Here is a 21,374-nt window from a genome sequence, read left to right as displayed (position 1 = left end):
GATAGGGAGGAGGGAGAGAGAGAAAGGAAAGAGGTGGGCTGGCAGTTCATTTCCTTAGAAGTGTTTCTCCCAGGGTTTGAGTAAGCTTTGACTGCACATGCACACCCCCACCCTTCCTGCCCCCCAACTCATTTCAAGTCTGAAGTCACAGGAAAAATTCTGAAAAATGTATTTTTCAGGTTGAAGAACTGTTCTCTCCCCACCCCCAAATAGACATCTAAAGGGTTGTTTAACTCCAGCAGAACTTCCCCTTGCTATATCAGAGAATAGAGTTTCTCAGCAGGATCTACATATGTAAATATGTGCATATGTTAAGTTTGTTCTGTATGACCTTTGTATTTATCTCGGTGCAACTGACAATTATTGTACCTGGTATCTGAAGCAGAAGGTTGGTAGTGAACTTTATTGTTGATTTTTTTTTCCTTTCTGTTGGACACAAATATGCAAAAAGTGTGCCTTGCCAATGAGGAGAGCGTGTGATTCCTGAGAGGGAGAGCATGGGACAGGGATTAGGATGGACAGAACTGAAATAAGGAAAGGAACAACAAAATTCAGTTAATTTTTTTTTCTGTCAATTCTAAAAGAAAGTCCCAATTTTTGGCTCAGAACTTTCAGGAAATTTCAAGTATGTGCTGTAGTAACTAGAACTCAAATAAGTATGAAGGAAAACAGAGCAGAAGACACTCTTAATACTCAAGTTATTTCAAGTTTTTACCTCAGGAGAGTGGGTTGGTTAGTGTGAAGTCATAGGCAACCAACACTGGTGCTTCAGCAAAGAAAACTTAAAGGCAGCACACATCTTGATGCATCACATTAGATGTAGACTAATGCATCTTTAACATTGGTACTGCAAGAAACTGAATTCAGGTGTCCACGTGATGAAACGAGCAGATTCATGAAACAAAATGTGTGATGCTGCTCTCATTGCTTGTTTGGTCCTGCAAAACAGAATGAAATTCAAGGGCAAAGTTAGAGCAGTACAAAGCGGGGGGAATTTTAGACCATCTCAACTTCTGTCTCTGCTCCTTGATGTACCTGTTCACAACCTGCCGACACTGAGGGCTGTGTATTGCCTCAGTGTTGCTGGGTGGAAAGGCCTAGAGTCTGTTATACATCAAACGGGTTTTCCTCCTACACTTCTTTGGGGAGTGAAGTTCAGCAGAGACCATTCCCCTTGTAGTCAGCTTAAAGCAAATCAGCTTTAATCAAATTTCACAGCTTCCAACCACCAAACGTCCTCCAGCACTCCATTCATGCCTTTGCTCCCTCAAGATCCAGATACCTCCGTGTTCTCCTGTCAAAGTGTGAGAAGCACTGCAAAGGAAAGGTGTGATGAAATCTATTTAGAAAGAATCAGAACGGGCCCCAAGCGATGCTTAATTGTAGCTGAACTTTTCAAAGAGCTTCCTGTCCACCTAGGAGGAGGGGATTTGTCCAGGGTACTGTCCTTAGCAGAAAGGTGGGCTAACTAAGTAGTGAGGGATTTCAAGGACGGTGATGCAGGTTCTAAAAATAATTGTACTGTGAGAGAGAACTAATTTGAAAGCCTTCCAAGCACCAAAATTGAGTATTTGCATCCTTCCAGGCTGCTTTGTAGCAACGTTCTTAAGTATGGCTTCAATTTTCTGATGTAACACATATAATTTGACAAGTAACATGTATGTATTTTCTCATGATTCAGCAGGTTTATAATCCTTCTAGGGACAGAAATGCTTGTCACAAGTTTTTCTGGCACTGAGGCCTTGTAAAACAGCTACACAAACATTTTTTTATCTCACAATTTTATTTGAGATGCAAATACAGTAGTGTTGTATAGATACCTCCTAGGCTTTCTTCCTAAGCCCTTCTTGGTGTGAGTGTGTTTGGGAAGTGCTGTTAGTTTGGTGTTTGTAAGTGAAACATTTTTATCCCACAATTAAGTAGGTTTCTGGACAACAAGAAAAATGTTTACTGTAACCTTGTTATGTATATAACAATTGTGGTGCTGCTGAGCTGTTTTGGTTTGGGCTTGTCAGTGTTTCCAAGCTTTCAGAAAATGCCTTTAAATAAAAATGACAGTTGCCCTGAAAGGAAGGTTTTCTCTTCTCTTTTTTTAAATCAAAAAATACTGTACAGGCTAAGCCCAGGCTGGGTGAAATTTCAGACACCTTTTGTGCATGTTTCACTGGAAAGGAAATTAGCAATCCTCAGTTTGTGGACACATTACCGTGCAAAATATTTTGAACTCCTTTTTCCCCAGTACAGCACAGCTGCTGAAATATTGATCGACAAAACCTTTGTTAAAATATACAGCTCCCTGACCTGCCAAGCACAATACCACTGCCTTTAGATTCAGGAAAAGAGGTGAATTAAATGTCCAGGAAGTTTGAGGAACAGCAGGAAAGATAATCAATGATTGCCTGTTTGGTTTGAGCCTTTGCCTGAATCTTGATTTTCAGAGGAATTACTCTGCTGATGTTGAACTCCTTCAGCTGAATTCCTCAGTATCTCTGCTCTGCATCCTGTTTGAGTGGGAAATGGTACCTGCTGATTCTTTCGTGGCCAGCCTTGATGGCACACAAAGTGCTTGTGCTGCTGAATGCAGACCTGCCACCCTGATTGGCATCTTGCAGATAGCTTTGATGGTCCACTCAAGCATCGAGGTTCCAGCTAGGACAGCCCACTGAGGCCACGGAGCACTCAGTGACCACCGTGAGATACGAGCTTGTGGGGGACACTGTTTAGTACATCACAGTTTGTCTTTATTTCTGCATAATGGCTTTGAGGGTTTTGTGGTGCCTTTTGTTTCCAAGAAAGGCCACAGTACAGGCTTGCTGACAAAGTGTTTTCCCTATAAAATATGTAAATAGAAGGAAAGAGGCAAGGCAGAGTACTGCCAGATGGAGTTGGCCGGTGGTCCGGTCACATTATCTAACATATCTAAGTACTTTGGCAGGTTTTGAAGTGAGCTGATGGTGGGAATGATTCAGTCCTATATGGAAACATGCTTGATTCCAGTTCACTGGGTCAGATCTTCAATCTGGGTGCTCAGAGGTAGACACACACAGTCCTTTCTGGGTGAATGGTAGAGACGCTGCAACACTTTTACACAAAGGAGTAGGAGATTTGTATTGGTGGTCTGCTTTGCCAACACCTCAACAGCTTCCTGGGGCCAGTCAATATGCCACCTTTGGGATTCACTTGTGTTGCAGTTCTTAAATATCAGTGGTTTATTTTATAGCTGTTAGCTTGAGAGTTAGATGCATCAAGAAGAGTGTGGCCAGCAGGTCAAAGGAGGTGATCCTCCCCCTCTACTCTGCCTTGGTCAGGCCCCACCTGGAGTATTGTGTCCAGTTCTGGGCTCCCTAGTCTAGAAAAGACAGGGATCTCCTGGAAAGAGTCCAAAGGAGGCTACAGAGATGATTAAGGGCCTGAAGCATCTCCCCTATGAGAAAAGGCTGAGTGAACTGGAACGTGGTAGTTTGCTTTTTATAGGAACTCTCTTAAACTGCTTTTTCCTGAAATCACTGAATTCTTGACCCTTTCCCAGGTCAGACTGACTTGGAAATTCTGCTCTTGGGCATAGTAATCCAGTTTTTGCTGCTCTTAATCTCTGTGTTTTGCACTGGATTTTCTTCCTCCTGATGTACGTTAAAAGTTTTGTCACTCTTCTATTTACTTGTTGACCCCTCTTAGAATTTGGGGCTCTTCTCAGTGAGTTTGTAGGTGGTTGAATCACAATTTTTGATTATTTATTTTATTTATTTTATTTTTGAGTTATTTTTATAGCAAATAAACAATAACCTTTGTGAGAAAATAACCCCATCTGGTGCACTGACATATAAAAAACCTGTCACATTATTGGGAACCTAAACTGTGACCTATCAGTTGCTGGGAGTTGGATTTGACAGCAGCTGACAATAAAAAACCTGCCCTCCTGACACAGGCACCAATTTAGAGGCAGGGTGTTAGTACTTGCTGCCAGCTAATGCGCCCTACTGTTACATAAACATTATTAAAAAATATATATAGGCAGCCCAGAGTTTTCAGGGGGGGTTTAAGTGTGTTTTTCTTAGCTGTGAGAATACAGAAAATCTGGGTTTATTCCTTCTATTATTTAAAAGCAGCGGAAACCTGGCAGGGATCTCTGCAGAGGCTGGGAGCACATAACAGGCTCTCCAGCAATAACCTCCCTGGGAGATCAGTACTCCCCACAGTACGTTTTTCAAATTATTTATGACTGTATGGATGCTGAGCCACCTCACAGCACTGCATATTAATGTCATGCCCTGCTGCTCGCTTGGGGGAAGAGCCTCTGCCCAAATGACAGACAGAACTGGAGAATTTTGGCACATTTCTAGATTCTTGTTAAAATTGTTCCCTAAAAAGACCCACCACCACCACACACACACACACACAGGCTCTAATAGTTTTATTTATGATTGTCTAGGTCAGCATTAGTGTCTGTGTTAGCATTAATTTCATTGTTTTCTGCAACTGATTTAACAGGGAACATCTATGAATATTGAGGCTATTTGACCAGCTTGTAGTACCATATACCTGTAGAAGTGATCCCAAATAATTGCTTCCCCATGGGAGGCATTTTTAATGTCTCAAATAACGTGAATCACGTGTTTTATCTCACAAATAACTTCCCTTTTTTTCTGGCATTCCCTGAATCTGCAGAGTTGCTGCATGCCTTACAGGAAGAGCTGTGCCTTTAACAAATGCCAGCCCAGTAGCTGCTGAATGCTCCCCATTTCATTCATTAAATTCCCTTTTCCACGAAGAAATAGGCAACACGTAGTATGGAAAAGAAACAATCATTTTTCTTAGGTGGCCACCCACATGCACATCCAAGATGCTGTGTATTGACATCAGCAGACACACAGGTAAGTGTTGGGAGTGTCCTGCTCTGAATCCCTTTTGATACATCTTGTGTTAAGGTTTATGTTTCATTAAGTACTTGGCCTACACAGAAATACGTATTTTTTAGGATGGCAATGTTTATAAATGCAGTTTTATTTTACAAGGAAAATAGAGCTGCTCCTGTGAGGCTTCCAGTTGAAACTGAAACCACAGAACCTGCTGCTGGCACAAGTACTTACCGGTAGCATCTGAGCTCACGGTGCAGTTTCTGTTAGCAGAGAGAACTCCCAATAAAAGCAGAGGAATGAAGTGTCAGGCAACACTGGTTCATTTTTTTGTCCTCATGTTCTAGGAAGGAAATTAATCATCTGCTCCTTATGTGTGGATCACCTGTGAAGTGCAGGCGTGCTTACAGCTGACATTCATTATGTTGTCATCTTTCAGGGGTGTAATGAGTTGGCACCGGTCTCAGGGGGGATATTAAAAGCAATTTTAGCAGGGCAGGGAAGTAGTCATGGAATAGAGAGAGGTGTCGTATCAGAAAGCCCTTCTAGTGATGAAAACTGTGCAGAAATTGGAAGCTGTCTCCAAAGCAGGGTCTGTTCTGCAGCCAGTTGTACATGTGAGTCACAATCAGCTCCAGAAAGCAAGCTCTCAGGGATGGTTTTAGTAAAATCTTAGAATAAATCTTTAATGGAAGCTGAGCAGCTTTGGAGACAGCTTTGGATTTTGCATACAGAGCACAAGAATTCAAATGGGAAGAAAGTCACTGCTCAGTAATAGGGGAATCTTTTAAACTGTGATTAAGGGGAGTGCTGTAAGGCACTGGGGAGAGTTACTTAGCTAGGAATGCAAGATCCTCTGCCCTTCAATGAAGTCAGCTGTAAGCTGGGCAGATCACTGGAATCTGCACCAGAATCGGAGGAGAGTGATGGAGTAATTTGCTAATGCCTCACTGTGGGAATACAGGAACTTTGTGCTGTATTGGAGCTAACAAAGGTCTCCCTTTTCCTCCATTTTGCTGGGTAGCTTGCCAGGCAAGATCATTTGAGACTCAAAGCATCTTCTAAAAGCAACTATTTGCATGCGGTTGAGAGATTTCTGCTCATCTAAGTTGCCTGCAGGGAGTAAAAGATTGGCAAGAAATGGTTGCTGTGATTAGTAAACTGTTTTATTATCAACATTTGGGAATTCAGGAAGAAGGTAGCAGTGACTCACTTGAAAAGGAACTGAGTAAATTCGTGCTGCTAATAATTCAGCTTTGTTATAGGGACAGAAACATTTGTTTACTCATTCCCATGACTACATTTATTTGCTGGTATCACAAGAAGTTATTCATAACTGCATGTGCCTTGCAACTTCTGACCTAAAGCATCTCACAGAAGAAGTTCAGCTTTTGACACCTGCTCTCTGGATTCCTCAGAATTCTGCCTGAGTTTCCTCTCTTTACAGAAAGTGTGAGATGTTCTCTGCCAGCCCACTCTCTCTTATTTAGATATTTATTTAAGGTATGGATGCCTTAGAACCCGCTCTCTATTTCTTGCTTTGTCTTTATTACTATTCCTGGCAAGGTGGGCATCCTGGTTTTAGGCATAACATCTGAGTGGATACTGGTAGATTGTAAGCAGCACGTAATAAATAGTATTGCCACAGGATGGCCACCAAATAGTCTGTATTTTCTGCTGACTTAGCAGTTATGATCTCTTCTTCATCAGCAGTGAAGAGGAAGATGATACACTTTCACCCCAATGGCAAGTTGACAACTATTTCTGTTTTTTCAAAGGAAACGTGGGCAAGCTTGAATTTGTTAGAAACTTCAGTATACCCTTGTCTTTAATGTCTGATCTCTGTGCCTCCCCAGTCCTCGTTAAGAGTCTAATCTGGATAAAATCTTGGGAGATTTAACTTGCACCAACTGCTTTGCTCAGTGCAGAGGTCATTACCATGCTTCACAGTTATGACAGAAAACTGGCAGGTAGTACTCTAGGTTTCTGTCCAAGCTACACATCAAGTGATACTGAATTATATCTCACTTCAACCACCTATAAATTAGAGCCAGGTCTCTCTTACATGCCTGAGTTTAATTACCTAATGATTATGAAGCGATGTGAGATAGCTTACTGTCTGTCATTCTGGCTAAGTTGATTTACTTTTTGAGGCAGGGGGAGTGATTTTTTAATTTCATCTTTCTGTTTCAAGCACAGCCCACGAGGTAGTGCCATTGGTAGGAGGGGAAATCTCTTCTTCCTGGCAGCCCTCTTACAGAAACCTGACCTGTCTCGTTAAAAATAGGGTGCCCATAAAGAGACGGACCGCTTAGATGATCATTCTTTATAAGCACTATTTAGCACAAGTATCATCCTGCTGTTTCCTCAAGAAAAGAAGTGCTATGTCAGTTGAAAAAAGATGTCTGAGGGTACTAATTATGCAGACAAAAGTACAAATGGGCCAGATATCTTGAAACAAGGAGTGAGATAATGACTTCTTTGGCAGCCTGTATTTAGTGTATGTTGCATCCTTCCTTCCCAAAGTGTGTTTGAGCTTCTCTCTCTCTTGCATTTAGAAGGATTATTTTCCTTTCTCTGTGTTTGCTGCAAAGAAAAAAGTAGTCTTACACAGGCTGCCAGGTCCTCCTGCTGTCAGTGTTGTTTGCTCGGCTCTGCAGCATGTATCAGGGCTAATCAGTGATGGTTTTCTCCCGGGAGCTCTCCAGAGCTGAGCCTCACAGAATGGCTCTGCATCCACCCAGCCAATTTCTCCAAATTCTGGTTTCACACTGAGCATCTTGTGGTGGTTTCTTGCAGAAGCCACCCTTGCATCCCCCCTCTCCTCCACCAGAATCCCACCACCCAAAACCACAGCACCTCTCCAGGTGAAATTTATAAAGAAAGGATTGTTCTGAAGATGCCAGGTTAAAATCAAGCTGTTTAATTAAAAACTTCCTAGTGTGTGTGTGGGGGGGAAGCCGTAGAACGTGTGGGGAGTTCTGCTGCCCCTGCAAGCCAAGCTACAGAATGAAGGAAGAAAACAGAAATTGGGTTTTGAAGTAGTAATTCCGGTGCTGTAACAGTCACAAGTGCCATGCACAGGGAGACACACAAAAAAAGGAAACCCAAACAAAATAAAACCAGATTTTTATAAACGAAAGGAATTTGCGCTGAAGGCTGTCACCTCATCCTTCACTCACATCATGGTTCTCAGGCCCTTTGGGATTGTAAATATTTAGCTAAAGATTATTTAATCTTGATGTTATTCCTCAGCAGTATTTGAAAATCATTTTCATGTGGTAAATTTTAATATTAGATAGAGTTGGGGTTTTTTTTTGTGGGTTGAAAACAGAAATGCTTTTCCAGCTGACCCCTGGAGACCCTCAAAGGCAAAACTCAAGAGTAAATGAGAGGGGAGCCAATTCCTCTGCATTGGAAACTGTCATCTCCCCAGTCACAAAGCCTCACCAGCTCATACAGGGACTGTGGAGAACTACAAATGAAATGCTCTGCGAGAAAGACGCTTGGTTCTGTACTTTTAAAACACACTGTATTTTTCCTAGGACAGTTATTTGAGTAATATACTTAGTGAATAAAATTACATTTTATTTCAGAATTTTATCCCATAGGCATTTTCTGTCTCTCATTTTAAAAACATAAATTTAGGAAAAATAACTTAATCAGTATCAACTGTTGGTTCAAGTTAATGTGATTCCTTTCCAGCCATGATCTGATTTCAATAATTAATTTACATCAGGGTATCTGTTCTGTGCAAGAATGATCCCAACAAATAAACTAGTGTGTTCCGAGTCAGTAGCATACGTTCCTGCACTCTGCCTCCTTTCCACAGCTATTTTGGGTGTAAGGTACTGGTTATATGTGGCATTTCCCTCTTCCAGCTTGTTCTACCACACCAAATACTCTCATATTAAATAAACAGACGGTCGAACTGTTTGAAATGAGGTGTTTTCCGTGGCAGCACCTGAGTGTTCCCTGAGACTTTTCCCTCTCCAGCTTGAATGAAATACCTCAGCAACTCAGCAGTAGATGTGCACTAAAGCACTACTCAGCAGTTACGTCCTTTGGAAGAACACAGGCATTCTGAGCACTAAAACACTCTCCATCATGTAAAAGGAAAATGTCAGCCGAGACACCTTGGTGCATATACCCGGTGTAGAGAAGTGGAGCCAAACCATTATGTGATTTCATAAATCACCCTCAGTGCCCTGTTATAATAGGGGGGTGTCAACACCACATCCCTGCATTTCACTGGCCTTAAGTAAAGCCCAGTGTTACCTGTCCCGTGCTTTACATTCATTGTCCATCTTGTGTCTTACGGAAGCAGTAGCACGTGGTTGTCAGTCCAGCACAGCCCTGCCTTTACTTCTAAAGAGAGAACAAAGGAAGTTTTGATGAGAGGTACTTCAGCTGATGTACAGATCATTTGGCTGCTGCCCGAAAACTGTCCTCTTACTCTATAAATAATGAAAGTAAACAACACATTATAAAATATTTGTGTTGTGTGGATGCCTTTCAGCCTCCATCCTGGGAAATAACAGGCTGAAAGGTCTGCAATTTTTGTGATATGAAAACTCCATTTTAATCCAGGGGAAGAGGAAGAGAATGCTGTGAGCAAACAGTAACTGTCTGTTGCTGAAGAGCCTGACTTTGTTTCGGTTTTGGTTTTGCATTAGATCTGTTTGAGGTATTCAGTGACCCTGAAGTTCAAGTTTGGGAAGGAAATGTTTTCTGTCGAGAAATATTCAATGGTTTAAGTGTTGATTTTTCCTGAGTGTCCTTTGAGATGTCTTCATGTAGATAATTACAAACCCTCCTGATGAGGACACTGAAGGCAGGAGCTGCAGCACTGTCAGCCCTGGAGAGTCTCTGGTGACTAATTGGTCAATGCTGGCCTTCCTTCATACCCCAGGAAACATGTCACCCTCAGAGCTCCCCACGATTTCCTTCCAGGAACAATTCAAGTCTTAAACTGTGAATCTCACAAAGGAATTCATGAATGAATGATGTTTTCTGTCCAGAGCAACCCCAGGGGATTACTGCTCCCGGTTGTGAGTGCTGAATTCCCAGTCCCAACTGGATCACTGCTGTTCATTGTGCCCTGACCAGTGTGGGTGAGGACAGGGTGTCACAGTGTGAGGAGAATCCCTCTCTTCCGAGGTTCAGCAGAGGCTGATGACTAATGCCCTTAACACAGAATAAACCTGACGTGTCATACAGATGTTACGCAGGCATTATGCTGGTGCTCTGCGAGAGGGAGGAGGTACTCCCTGCTCATCCCTTGGAAGGATCTGCTCCCTGGCTGCTGAGCTCCTTATCGAACCACACAGCTGCTGCAGTAACTCCAGCCAGACTGAAAGCCCAAAGCTGCTGAGCCCCCCAGTAAATGCCTTCGTCACCCACCGCTGCCTGCCTTGTTCTGCATGGGGATGTGGCATTGCAGGGAAGGGCACCCCAGGTGATTGCTGGCTGATCTCTCTCCCTCTCTCTTTGGGAATTGGTAACAAGATGAGATACATTAACTAACTTTATGCCTTCTTTTGACATTGCAAAAATAGCAGCTGCATTAACATTTCTGTGAAGCTGAAGTTAAACTTGTCTTCTCTGTGCTTTTACTTTGGTTGCTGGCATGACAGAAGGCTTTCAGCGATTCCATCTGACAGCTAATGAACCAGGAATCCAAAGCAAGCTTAGTGCTAGATATCGTCCTGTGATGTACCAGCCTCTCATTGGAAATCTACTGTGATCTGGCTATCACCCATATGGCATTTGGCTGATGTTTCTGCCATGGTATAACCTATGACTGAGGAGTAAATAAAAGCACAGGGAATTGCTACCTGCATAAAACTTTATAGCGATGGATGTGGGTATTGAATGGTTCTATTGCAGGAAGAGAGCTGCCTGGAACCTGCATGTCATTTGCGGATTGCTCTTCTCTCCTGTCATCTCTCTCTCCTCTTCTTAGAAATACCATGAAGTGCAACCTTACTTTCCAACAGCTGGGTTGGGTTCTTCCATGCCAAGTCTACAAGCGTTTCACTTCCTATTTGTTTTATACTTCATCCTGTTCCAGTAACTCTGGTTTGACTTGCTATTGCTTGCTTAAAGGTTATTTGTAACCCTCTACAAATTTGATGTGTTTTGTATTGACAGTGCGAGAAGCCAAAAACCTCATTCCCATGGATCCAAATGGACTTTCAGATCCTTATGTTAAACTGAAGCTCATCCCAGATCCCAAGAATGAAAGTAAACAAAAAACAAAAACCATCCGTTCTACTCTGAACCCAGACTGGAATGAATCCTTCACATTGTAAGTGTAACGCCTTTAATGGAGTGTCTTCGTATGTATTGACCCATTCCTTCCAGTGCTGCATTGAAAACTCCCTATATTTCTCTCCTGTTTAGTAAATTAAAACCTACAGACAAAGACCGACGATTATCTGTAGAGGTCTGGGACTGGGATCGAACAACCAGAAATGATTTCATGGGATCTCTTTCTTTTGGGGTGTCAGAGCTCATGAAAATGCCAGCCAGTGGATGGTAAGTTTCTGAAAAGAGAGAAGAGAACATATAAAAAAAGTTTTATATCAGTATTTTTTTTCTTTCTTAATATAATCTACCTTTTTTGGAGCTTTTCACTGTATCTCTTGTTCTAAATTCTCTGGAAATGCAACTGAATCTAGGAAACAAAGGCTCTGTGTAACGAAGAAGGGTAATAAAAGGCGTGCTGAGCTGCTGCAAACTCAGTTACTCAGTTCTGTTTACATAGTCTTGTGATATGAATTCTATTTTTATCTTAAATATGATTTATTCTTTAGTAAGCATATTGTGTTATATATAGTTCTGCAAATTCGAAGTAGGTGGGGACTGGTTTTATTAAATGCCATTTTATTACCTACAAAGCCAGGGGCAGAACTCATTGTGTTTTCTCATCTCATCAGAGATAATTGTTTAGGGCTGGAGAAGTATTGGAGGTGAAGGTTCTTCAGGGTTGGTATCTTCCATCATATCACAGGATGGGTGGGAAGAATTTCCTTGTCCATTAAACTGGTTTGGCACTTTAGATTAAATATCTAATTTTAGCTTAAATATATTCTGTATAAGTTTGGTCTAGATCCTTAAAAGCAGCTCTTTACACACCGGTGACACTGATACAAACCACATGCAAACGACTAAATCAGATCTTACGTCTAACAGGAATGTAACTGCAAAGTCAGCATCTTCTCTGGAATGTTCCACAGGTACAAGCTGCTGAATCAAGAAGAAGGGGAATATTACAATGTTCCCATTCCAGATGCTGATGAAGATGGAAATGCAGAGCTCCGACAGAAGTTTGAGGTGAGGATTAAACACAAGTGGGTGCAAATACATGTGGCATACGGGTTTTATCACAAAAATTGCCTGCTAAAGAGTTACATCAAAGAGTGCTGCTCTTTTTGTCACCTGTCACAGCAGAACCTACCTTTGGGTTTCTGGAGGACTGGGCAAAGTGATTTAATTCAGCAGTGGTATCATTTTTCCAACAGTTCAACTTCTGCACATAAAAATTGGTATTTAAAATATTTTGTGTCAAATGTATGCAATAATTTTGGTGTCTGTTAAAACCTGCTGCCAATTCTGCCAGCCATTACTGGTAGCATTAACAAATTAGGTTCTCAGCAACAACAGTATTTTAATGTGTAGAATATTTCAGATTAAATGTGGGTTTTTTTAAAGAAATATATACAATGTTAATTACTGATTATGGGAACCTCAAAATCTCTGTAGAAGGTGTTCATCTGAAATTCTGAGATCATCAACATGGGTATGGAAGTTTTTTAAGGTAAGAGCTATTGCTGCTTACATATGGAAAAGAAACTACAGCTGATACTAGGGCAAAATCCTTGGTGGTTATTAAACCCAGCAACAGGAAAGGTTTGGTTTGGGGAGGGAGGTGGTTTACTTAGTGGCTGTACTGGATTCATCTCATCTGACTCAATTACTCTTTCCAGTTGCATGTGCAATACTGAATTTGAAGTCTTGGGATTTGCACTATTGTTCTCTTTATTCTGGTGGAACATTTACCACTTCAGTCTAACTGTTTATCCAGAAATAATTCGTGTATCTGTTGTTCATAAACAAGCACACCTGTTCCTTTCACCCTGAAATGGCAATTTTCTATGTTCACCATCAGGCAGAATTCTACATTGTTATTATAAAAGATGGGTTAACCCAAGAAAGTGAGGAAAAACGGCATGTGTTCAACTTTCAAGAAAGAAAAAGAAAAGGTGCATCAATTTCTTCTGAACACATTTGGATCAGCTACCATACTTTTGTCTGCAGCATGAACTATGGGTTTTGTTGCACATTTGAGAAGTTTTTGAATCTCCATTTCATTTTCCTTTCTTTATGACTGTGATCTGACCAGTGTGATTTTATTTTGCTGCACTAGGTCATTTTCTATTCAAGATCATATTTCCTTTTGATCCTCCCTAGAAAGACTAACGACACAAGTCATTCTTTTCACTCCTTACTCTGTGCCACATGCAGAGTCTGGAATTGGGTGGATATCTGTACATTGGTCATACAGGTATAGAAATCTCCCTGATTTTTCTTAGGACAGAGACGGCACAAAGACAAGTCACCAAAATGATCTATTTTAAAATGTTGGTTATTGTATGCAGTACGTTTGCATATTGAATTTACAGTCTCTTAGGTTTTTCCTAAGCCTACTGTCAGTACATGGGTTGTGGAGTGGGTAGTTGGGGTTTATCTGTGTGCTGCAACGAGGAGAAGTAAAATCCACAGAGGATGCATCATTTAAAGCAGCTTCACATAGGGTCAGCCCTGCCTCAGAAATAATTAGTATGTCACAAAGTCTGATTAGCTCAGCTTCAGCACTGTATGTCTGCGGGTTTCCCTGTTCTGGTGGCCAGGTGGGTGCTGGTTTAGTGGTCTGAAGTGATCGAGGGATGAGAATAGGTTCTTAGTGAGCTCAGTGTCTCTGGGAATATCGCCGACAGAGTTGCATTGTGAGCAGCTTTAAACCTTAGTAGGGATATATAGGAATATTGGGAGCCAAACAGATATCTAATGATAACTAGACCAAGGCTAGTACGATGCAGTGCTACATGGTAAAATGATTTGGGGTCAACCTCTTACTCTCTCTTAAAGTTCACCACTCTGAGAAGGAAGGGAGGGAAGCAGCGCCCTCTCAGCAATGTTCTTTCTTGGTTTCAAGGGGGATTATGTGTTGCCTTTTAGAAATTAACAGCACAGATGTCTGAATGGTGGTATTTAACTTATTAGCTATTCTGGTACGGTACATAAGTGGTGCTGACTCTGATGATCTTTTACGTTATTTTTCACATCATTTATATCTTGGCTTACATAGTCATTTTATTTTAGGTACCCCATGCTAAGGAACAAGTAGATAGCACTGAGAAATACGCTGCTATTTGTGATTTGATGGCATCATCTAAATATTTCCACTGTTCTAGAATCAGCTTTGGAATGTTACAGGGAGAAGATTGCAGATCTCGACTGCCATTTTACTAGGGGAGGATATTTGGCAGGCAGATGAAAAGTATAGATAGACAGGTCATACTGGGCTATCTTCTTATTTATCAGTTTATAGAAAACTTTGGAGTGCTTGCTAATCAAGTCTCCATCTATGGTGCTTGGTCTGGCTTTCGATCCATGGCAGGGTGATTGATACCCACACTCTGTTGGTTTAATATTGAGTACAAAACAATTCCTACAAGATTACTGTGTTGCTATTACCAAATACTTAAATGAATAATGGAGGTCTTCAGAGTAAAGAGCTGTATACAAATGTGAGCTGTGCAAGAATAAGAAGCTTTAGAATGAGAATTTCATTGCTTAATATTAGGAAAGAATAAGAATGTTTTCAGGTTACAAAGGATCAGAGAACTGGTAAATGCTGTTTCTGGTCTTAGGGAAAAACCCAAACTGAAGACATTCCTAAAACTGCCTTAGCCTTTTTGCCTGAAGTTTAGAAATGCATTTAGAAGCCTCTCCAAGTGCACTTAGGAGCTACCCCCCATTTAAATCAATGAGAAATTTTAAAATATTGGTCTGTGTCTACAGTTCAACAGACTTTAAGATTTGGCCTGAAGCTCTCATTGATCTCAAACTGTTTGCCCAGTCCTATCACGTCCTTCCAGCCCCTCTTTAACAAGCCAGACTTCTTAGTTAAACATGACCATTAGTCACACAAGTTTCATTAGTGTGCTGTTTTACTTACTGGGCCTTGTGACACACTCTGTAATTCAGTTATTCAGTGTAAACCTGCCATAAAACAGCTATATGAGCTCATAAATAAGTAAATAAATGATTTAGACATTCCCTTCCCTTATATTTGTAATTGAGCTCTAAAAACTATTTCTCACAAGAAGTTTCCTCGTGGCCCATTCTGCCAGATCCAAAGCCAATGATAAATTTCAGACTTGACTACAAGGTGGTTTTTCAGTGCATTATCTGTATGAAATTGTATAGTATATAGGAGCTGAGGTATGTCATGCACAGGTGCAGTGCAGTATTTTCTATAATAAATTTTACTTACTATGTGTTTTCTGGGTCTCACCTATCCCTAAAACTTAGCAATGATCTGCTCATTTAGCAGTATGATCTTCAGTGATTTATAGATGATACGTCATTAATATTTAGAGATAAAAATATACTCTTGTGGGAAGTGGAGGCAGGATAAAATCTGTCACTGTTTTTCATTTGGTTTTAACCTTTGGTTGTGAATTTTCCCTCTGGAATGGCATTATTTGTGGCCATCTCAAAATGAAACTCCCTTCTCAACAGGCATACACAGAATAATTGTAGCTGCTCTGTAATTGTCCGTGCCGAGGTTGCCATGGGAACTCACAACAGTCCCAGGAGGCTTCATGGACCCAAACTAGCAAGTCTTTTAACACAATACCTCCTATTTGTTACATACTTATTTTCCTGTTAGAGTATTTTGCAAGCTGAAGAAAAAAGCAGAATATTAAAATAAGGCAACCTAGTGTATTTTTCATACCCAGTTATAATCAGGGCAGAACGTTTTTGCCATCTAGGGCATTGTTCTGGTTTTCATTTGGGGAAAAAGATGTGCAGATTCTTAAACTTCTGGTACAGGAAGTTTCTTCAGTTTTGTCAAGCTGTTTTATGTGCTGTTTGTAATAGGCTGCTTAATAAACCACTTTTCAATACTTAAATATCACCTTAGAATAATAATAGAGTAATAGTGGTTTAAAAACTGGGTTGATTAATTATTCTGTCTGCACCCTTCTTTCCACATCACCACATCACCAAATGTTATTGAACATAAAGCAGCTGTTATGGCCCATATCAATTATTGCTTTTAATTAAAATAGAGCAGAGTAGCTACAATCCTTACACATGGATACATTCACCCAGTGCAAGGGAGATTAAGTGATGGGAGCAGTTCAAGGTACCAGGGAGAGCTCCTGTACCATACTGGCTGTGTGCTACATTTCCAGTCTCACCTTTCTGGGACTGGTCCAGATGCTAGATAAACCATCCAGGAGCAGCTCTTACTTATTACTGTCTAGTTGCCTGATGGCTCTTTTTCCCTGCCAAGAAGCGATGTGGCCCAGCTTTGTGGTGTTTCCCAGGGCCAGTAGCTGATGGGAGTGATCATGCCATGCTGTTCCTTTGACTAGTCTCAGATTATTGTTCCCAGAGTTCCTTTTTCAACTGCTCAGTGGAAGCGTTGGTGAAGGCTGTACATAAGCTGGAGCTGTAGTTCCCTTTGGCAGACCAAGCAGATCCCATCATAAGGAAGGAGATAGAGAACACGAGTTCAGGATAGATAGTGTATCTGGCAATTGGGACTAGATAGTGGGGACGTTTTGGTGACATCTCTGTGCTTCTAAACAAAACTATTACTATGATCCTAAAGAAAGTATCTTTTAAAATGCCTTACCATTTTCAAAATAAGGATGGGGACAATGTGATGCTCAGCCATCGGGTTTGGTTATAAACACCTAGAACCCCTCTGCTGATGCAGGAGCTGTAAGTCCTTCTGCTTCTGCGGCACTACCCAACTCCTCCAGTGCTCAGGGCAGCACCTGTCCTGGCTTCGCCCCTCCTTTCTCATTAATAGAGAAATAGGAAGAGCTGAGAAAGTCCTTGACTGCTTGACAACAACTAAAAACATCAGGGCGTTATCAGCACTGCTCCCATTTTAACACCCAAACTCAGCATTCCATCCGCTGCTACAGAAGTTAACTCCAGCCTGACTGAAACCAGGACAAAGGGTTTGCTCACACTGTCAGACCTCTCTGCACAGGGCACCCAGTGTCACACAGTTTGAAAGTGTCTGCAGATTTCAAGGCACCGTTCAAGCTCTCTGATGGGTTTCAGTGCTGTTATAGTCTAACGCCAAAGACACCTCTTTCATTTATCTATTATTTCCTTTCTGAACACCATTAAATCATTTCAGATCTTTAGCACTCCCTTTAGTTTTTTGGGGGGGGGTTAGAGCAGTTTTCTGCCTGCTGCATTAGAAATGAGAAGGACAGTACTTTCTGCATTAATCTGGCATTTTTATTATATTCACAACAATTTTAGGTCAAAAGGACATTTTCTTTTTGCCTTTAATCAATGTCCAAGACATCCTCAAGCAGTTTTAATTCTGAGCTCTGGGCTGAGTAAATATGCAGCAGTTTTATAGCCATGACCTTAGCAGAAGACTCCAGGGACTGTTTCAATATCTTCTTAAGAACCCAATGAGTTTTCTAGCCAGACAGGAGACTTTAATTCAAAAAAACTTGTAGAGGACCTTGTGATTTTGTTTATGTGTGGGTGACATTCTCCTGGTCTCTCTGTAAAGTCCTGTAAGGGCTGTGACGGGGACGTTTCTTGTAAGTCTTTGAAGGATGGTGATGGTTTTGCCCCAAAGCTGTTAGACTGCAGGTACTTTACACTTTATTTTTTGGGGGGTGGGAGGAAATGCATAAAAGATACAATCTCTACCATATCTGTACCTAACCAATATGCTTGAAACAGTAACTGTAACTTCAGGCAGTTCAGCAAAGGTGACATGTAAAAGAGAAATAACGTTGCTGACACTTCAAATTGTAAAGGAAAAGATTAAATTTACTTTTCAGGAAACAGACACTAAGCTGCACTGAAATCATGACCAGCCAAAATATCACTGGCTCATCACTCCACACTCGTTATGTATACAGAGATATAAAAAGAAGAGCTGCTTTTTTTGGCCATGGCACTCATTCCTATTTTTAAATTGTGCCTATTTAATCATTAGAGAATAGTTTGCAGCAGTATAGAGATGCTGTTAGATGTCTCCATCTGTTCTATACTATGGTTTGGCATGGGGAATTCCCATATGCAGTTATCTGGAGGTTTCCCATCCACTCACCATGTCTGAAACTAGAGAACTTGAAATGCCTCAGCCAGATGACATGCATCTCTGGTCTTGGTTCCTATCAGCTTGTGGCTTCTGTTGGGCTTTTCTCAGTCTGTGTGTTACACTTTAATGCACACAGGAGATTGTATTGATAGCGGGGATCCCTCTGTCCCTCATACAAAGTTTAAATGCTTGTCTCAAAACAAAGCAAAGCCCCTTCCTTTTGTGCTGCCACCCCTCTGCCATGCTCGTTAGTTGATGAGGGCCCAGGCCACACACATCTATACGTACATTGAGCTGTCTTCATCGCTGTGGTGTAACACCATCAGGAACGCTCCATGCATGAAGCGTACGTACGCACAAGGCTGAGGTTAACAATGAGACCGGTTCATAAAGCCCCGTGTTCATCGTGCTGCGCTGCCCCACGCTCCTCACTGTGGGGTGATTAACATTCACAGTTCCTTTGTCGTGACTTTCCTGTACATTTTCTGTATTCTCCCTGCTCTGCCTCGCTGCTGATTGTTGTCGCTTTGCGTTGCCAGCCCTTTACTAACCACGCAGTGTTTCTTCCTTTCCTGTCTCTTCCAGGACTGTCATGTAAATATCCACTTCTTCAAGGTAGTTTTCTCCTTGGTGTTCTCCTACACCTTTCTCTTCACACAACCAATGTTTGAAGTGTATCAAACTCGATTCCATTTTCACCATGGTTTAAGGATGCACTCATTTTTTCCTCAGTCAAAGCTTTTATAATGGATTAAAAAAAACAAATATTGAGGTATGAATATTTGTCACAAAATACTCCCTAGATTAGAAGCTGTTTGCACAAAGGGGGTGATGGAACCTCAACAGAGACAGCATGCCATTCCTTCTGAAGGAATTGGTTAAATGAATGTCACCTTCTCATGGAAAATGGAAAAAGGTGCATCTTTAATTTGAAAGACACTCATGGAACTTTAAATGACTTCCACAGATGGAATGTCACTCATTCTCACTGTATATTTAAAGAGATAAGTTTGCATAATATAGCATGCTTGTTGTATGATATGATATACTGCATATAGTGCTGTACGTTAGCTGGAGTATTCTGCATCATAAGAGGTATTACCCAAATGCACAGAGGCTCCAGTACCTGCAACACCAGTTTGCCTGTTTATTTCCCATTTTATATCTTTCAATGATCACCACCTCACTCAGTTATTCCCATAAAAGAGACATATCGACATCGAGAACATACATGAGTGGATTTGTATTTGCATGTGGAACTAACAATTTATCTTGCTTCAGCAGGGCAAAGGTGCTGCCACAAGTCGCAGTTTCAGTCTCACACATTAAGTCACAGTTTAAATTGAAATGTGAAGCTCCTGTAAACTGCTTTATGAGTCTGTCTAAGGTTATTTGGTCTATTATCTTCAAATAGTATTTTTACAATTTAAATTGACGTAGAGCAGTTTACATGTAACAGTTCAAAGCTTGAAATGTTCAATTTAAAAATCAAATATTACCTTTGAAGATTTGCTTATGTTATTAGGACATAATTTTACCAAATCTCTTAATACTGAACCAGACAAAGAACAAGACCATTTGTCATTGCCGAATGTTTCCTAGTGCAGTAATCAGTGATTTTTTCCTAACCTTAATTCTTTATCTGGTATCTTTATCTCAGAAAAGCCTGTGCAGAAGAGGACTGTCTTTCCTCAATCCTTTACACCTCTTATTATTAGAAAATATGTTGCTTTCATCAATGAAACTTGTCTAATGCAGGGAAATTGCAGGTTTCTCTGTTTAACTGGATTTTAAGCAAAATACAAAATGCATCTGCAATGAATGTGAAGTTATGTGTTCTGTCACTTCATTGTGTAATCCAGCCCTTGAAGTGTACTGATAGAACCTGACAAAAGTCCTTGGTCAGATGTTTGCATCATAGGGGTGCACCTAAAAAAAGGGCTGAGCGATTTCCTACAGATGCTGCTTCGTGGGGAAACCTCGGTGTTAATCCTTGTGAGTTACAGACACGGATTCCAGGAAAGAAATACGGCACTTTGTTCTGATGTGGAGACTCACAAATTCCATTTTTTTTCATTGAAAAAATCGCTTCCTTGTTTATTGTCTGTCTTTTCTCTCTAAATTATTACAAATCCCTATTCTGCTTGCTGCTGACAGCGACTTAGCATCACTAACCTGAGCTCAGAAGCATCTTTGCACGCTGTGCTCCACAAGCTAATCACCCCCGCTGGTAGCATGTCTTAAGAAATAATTCTGTAAGCATCCAGTTGGTGTGGGACTGCTGGGAGGTTGTGTTCCCCAGCTCACGAGATTGGAGCTGAAAGGAAACAGCAGGACCAGATGAAGGAGGAAGGCTGTGTTCTGAGGATAACCCAATACGTCTGAGCTAGAAACCAGGCAAACGTGCTCCGGTGATTTTATACTATCAGAGCAAATTTGAGAATGCCCTGAGCAAGGTCAAGCAGCACCAGTGCTTGTTCACAAACTTCACAGTGACTGGGGAGGATCACACATTGCTGCTGCCTTTGTTCTCCCAGCAAAGTGTGTATTTAAATGGATTATTTTCACAACATGATGCAGCAAATGCCTTCATCCCTCTGTGTGTGTGTGTGTTTGTGCATGTTAAATAATCACGTAGCACGTTAACGCCTGGATACAAAATCCCAAGGTTTTAAAATCAGTCCTGGCCTGCAGCTTCACATGGCTGTTGTGGTTGATCACGGGGATTTGTGCTAAGATCAGGTAAAACTGAAATCCTTGGAGGTTATTTTAGAACAGTTTTAATTTTTGCCCATATTGAAATGAGTTTTATGCTTAAAATCAAAGTCGATGCTCTAGGTTTTTTTATTATTGGAAATTAGCAGTAATTTGCATGATTAAAAAATGAAGGAACATATATAAAAGCAACATTTTTTTCTTGGACACTTAGGGAGTTGCTGTTCTGTTATTTGGGTTTTTTTATTACTGCTACCATGGGATATTTCTGCAAGAATTCTTGAATATTATTCCTAGGCAGCCTTTTTAATTACATTTCATCTAGTTAGACACTGCTCTGTTGCAGGGGATGGCGTGTTTGGCAATAAAGGCAGAAAACAAAGTAGACTCAGGTGGCTGCAGGATTATTAAACAGATTA

At 41.0% G+C, this 21,374-nt stretch overlaps 1 protein-coding gene across 2 annotated transcripts in view; it reads left to right on the top strand.

The window, feature by feature from the left end:
* Positions 1 to 21,374, top strand: part of PRKCA (protein kinase C alpha) — a gene marked incomplete at both ends in the record, with an annotated part of 142,935 nt that overhangs the window by 94,423 nt on the left and 27,138 nt on the right. The window contains 4 exons of one of the 2 annotated variants that reach the window (XM_084273497.1): positions 11,007 to 11,163; positions 11,259 to 11,393; positions 12,095 to 12,191; positions 18,826 to 18,855. In XM_084273497.1, the coding sequence (XP_084129623.1) occupies positions 11,007 to 11,163; positions 11,259 to 11,393; positions 12,095 to 12,191; positions 18,826 to 18,855 (419 nt within the window). The remainder of the gene's footprint in view (positions 1 to 11,006; positions 11,164 to 11,258; positions 11,394 to 12,094; positions 12,192 to 18,825; positions 18,856 to 21,374) is intronic. The other variant, XM_084273498.1, reaches the window with a different exon arrangement.

The sequence above is a fragment of the Gallinula chloropus genome (genome assembly GCF_964237585.1).
Source record: "Gallinula chloropus genome assembly, chromosome: 20".
Taxonomy (NCBI): domain Eukaryota; kingdom Metazoa; phylum Chordata; class Aves; order Gruiformes; family Rallidae; genus Gallinula; species Gallinula chloropus.
This window is presented reverse-complemented; position numbering and strand designations above follow the sequence as displayed.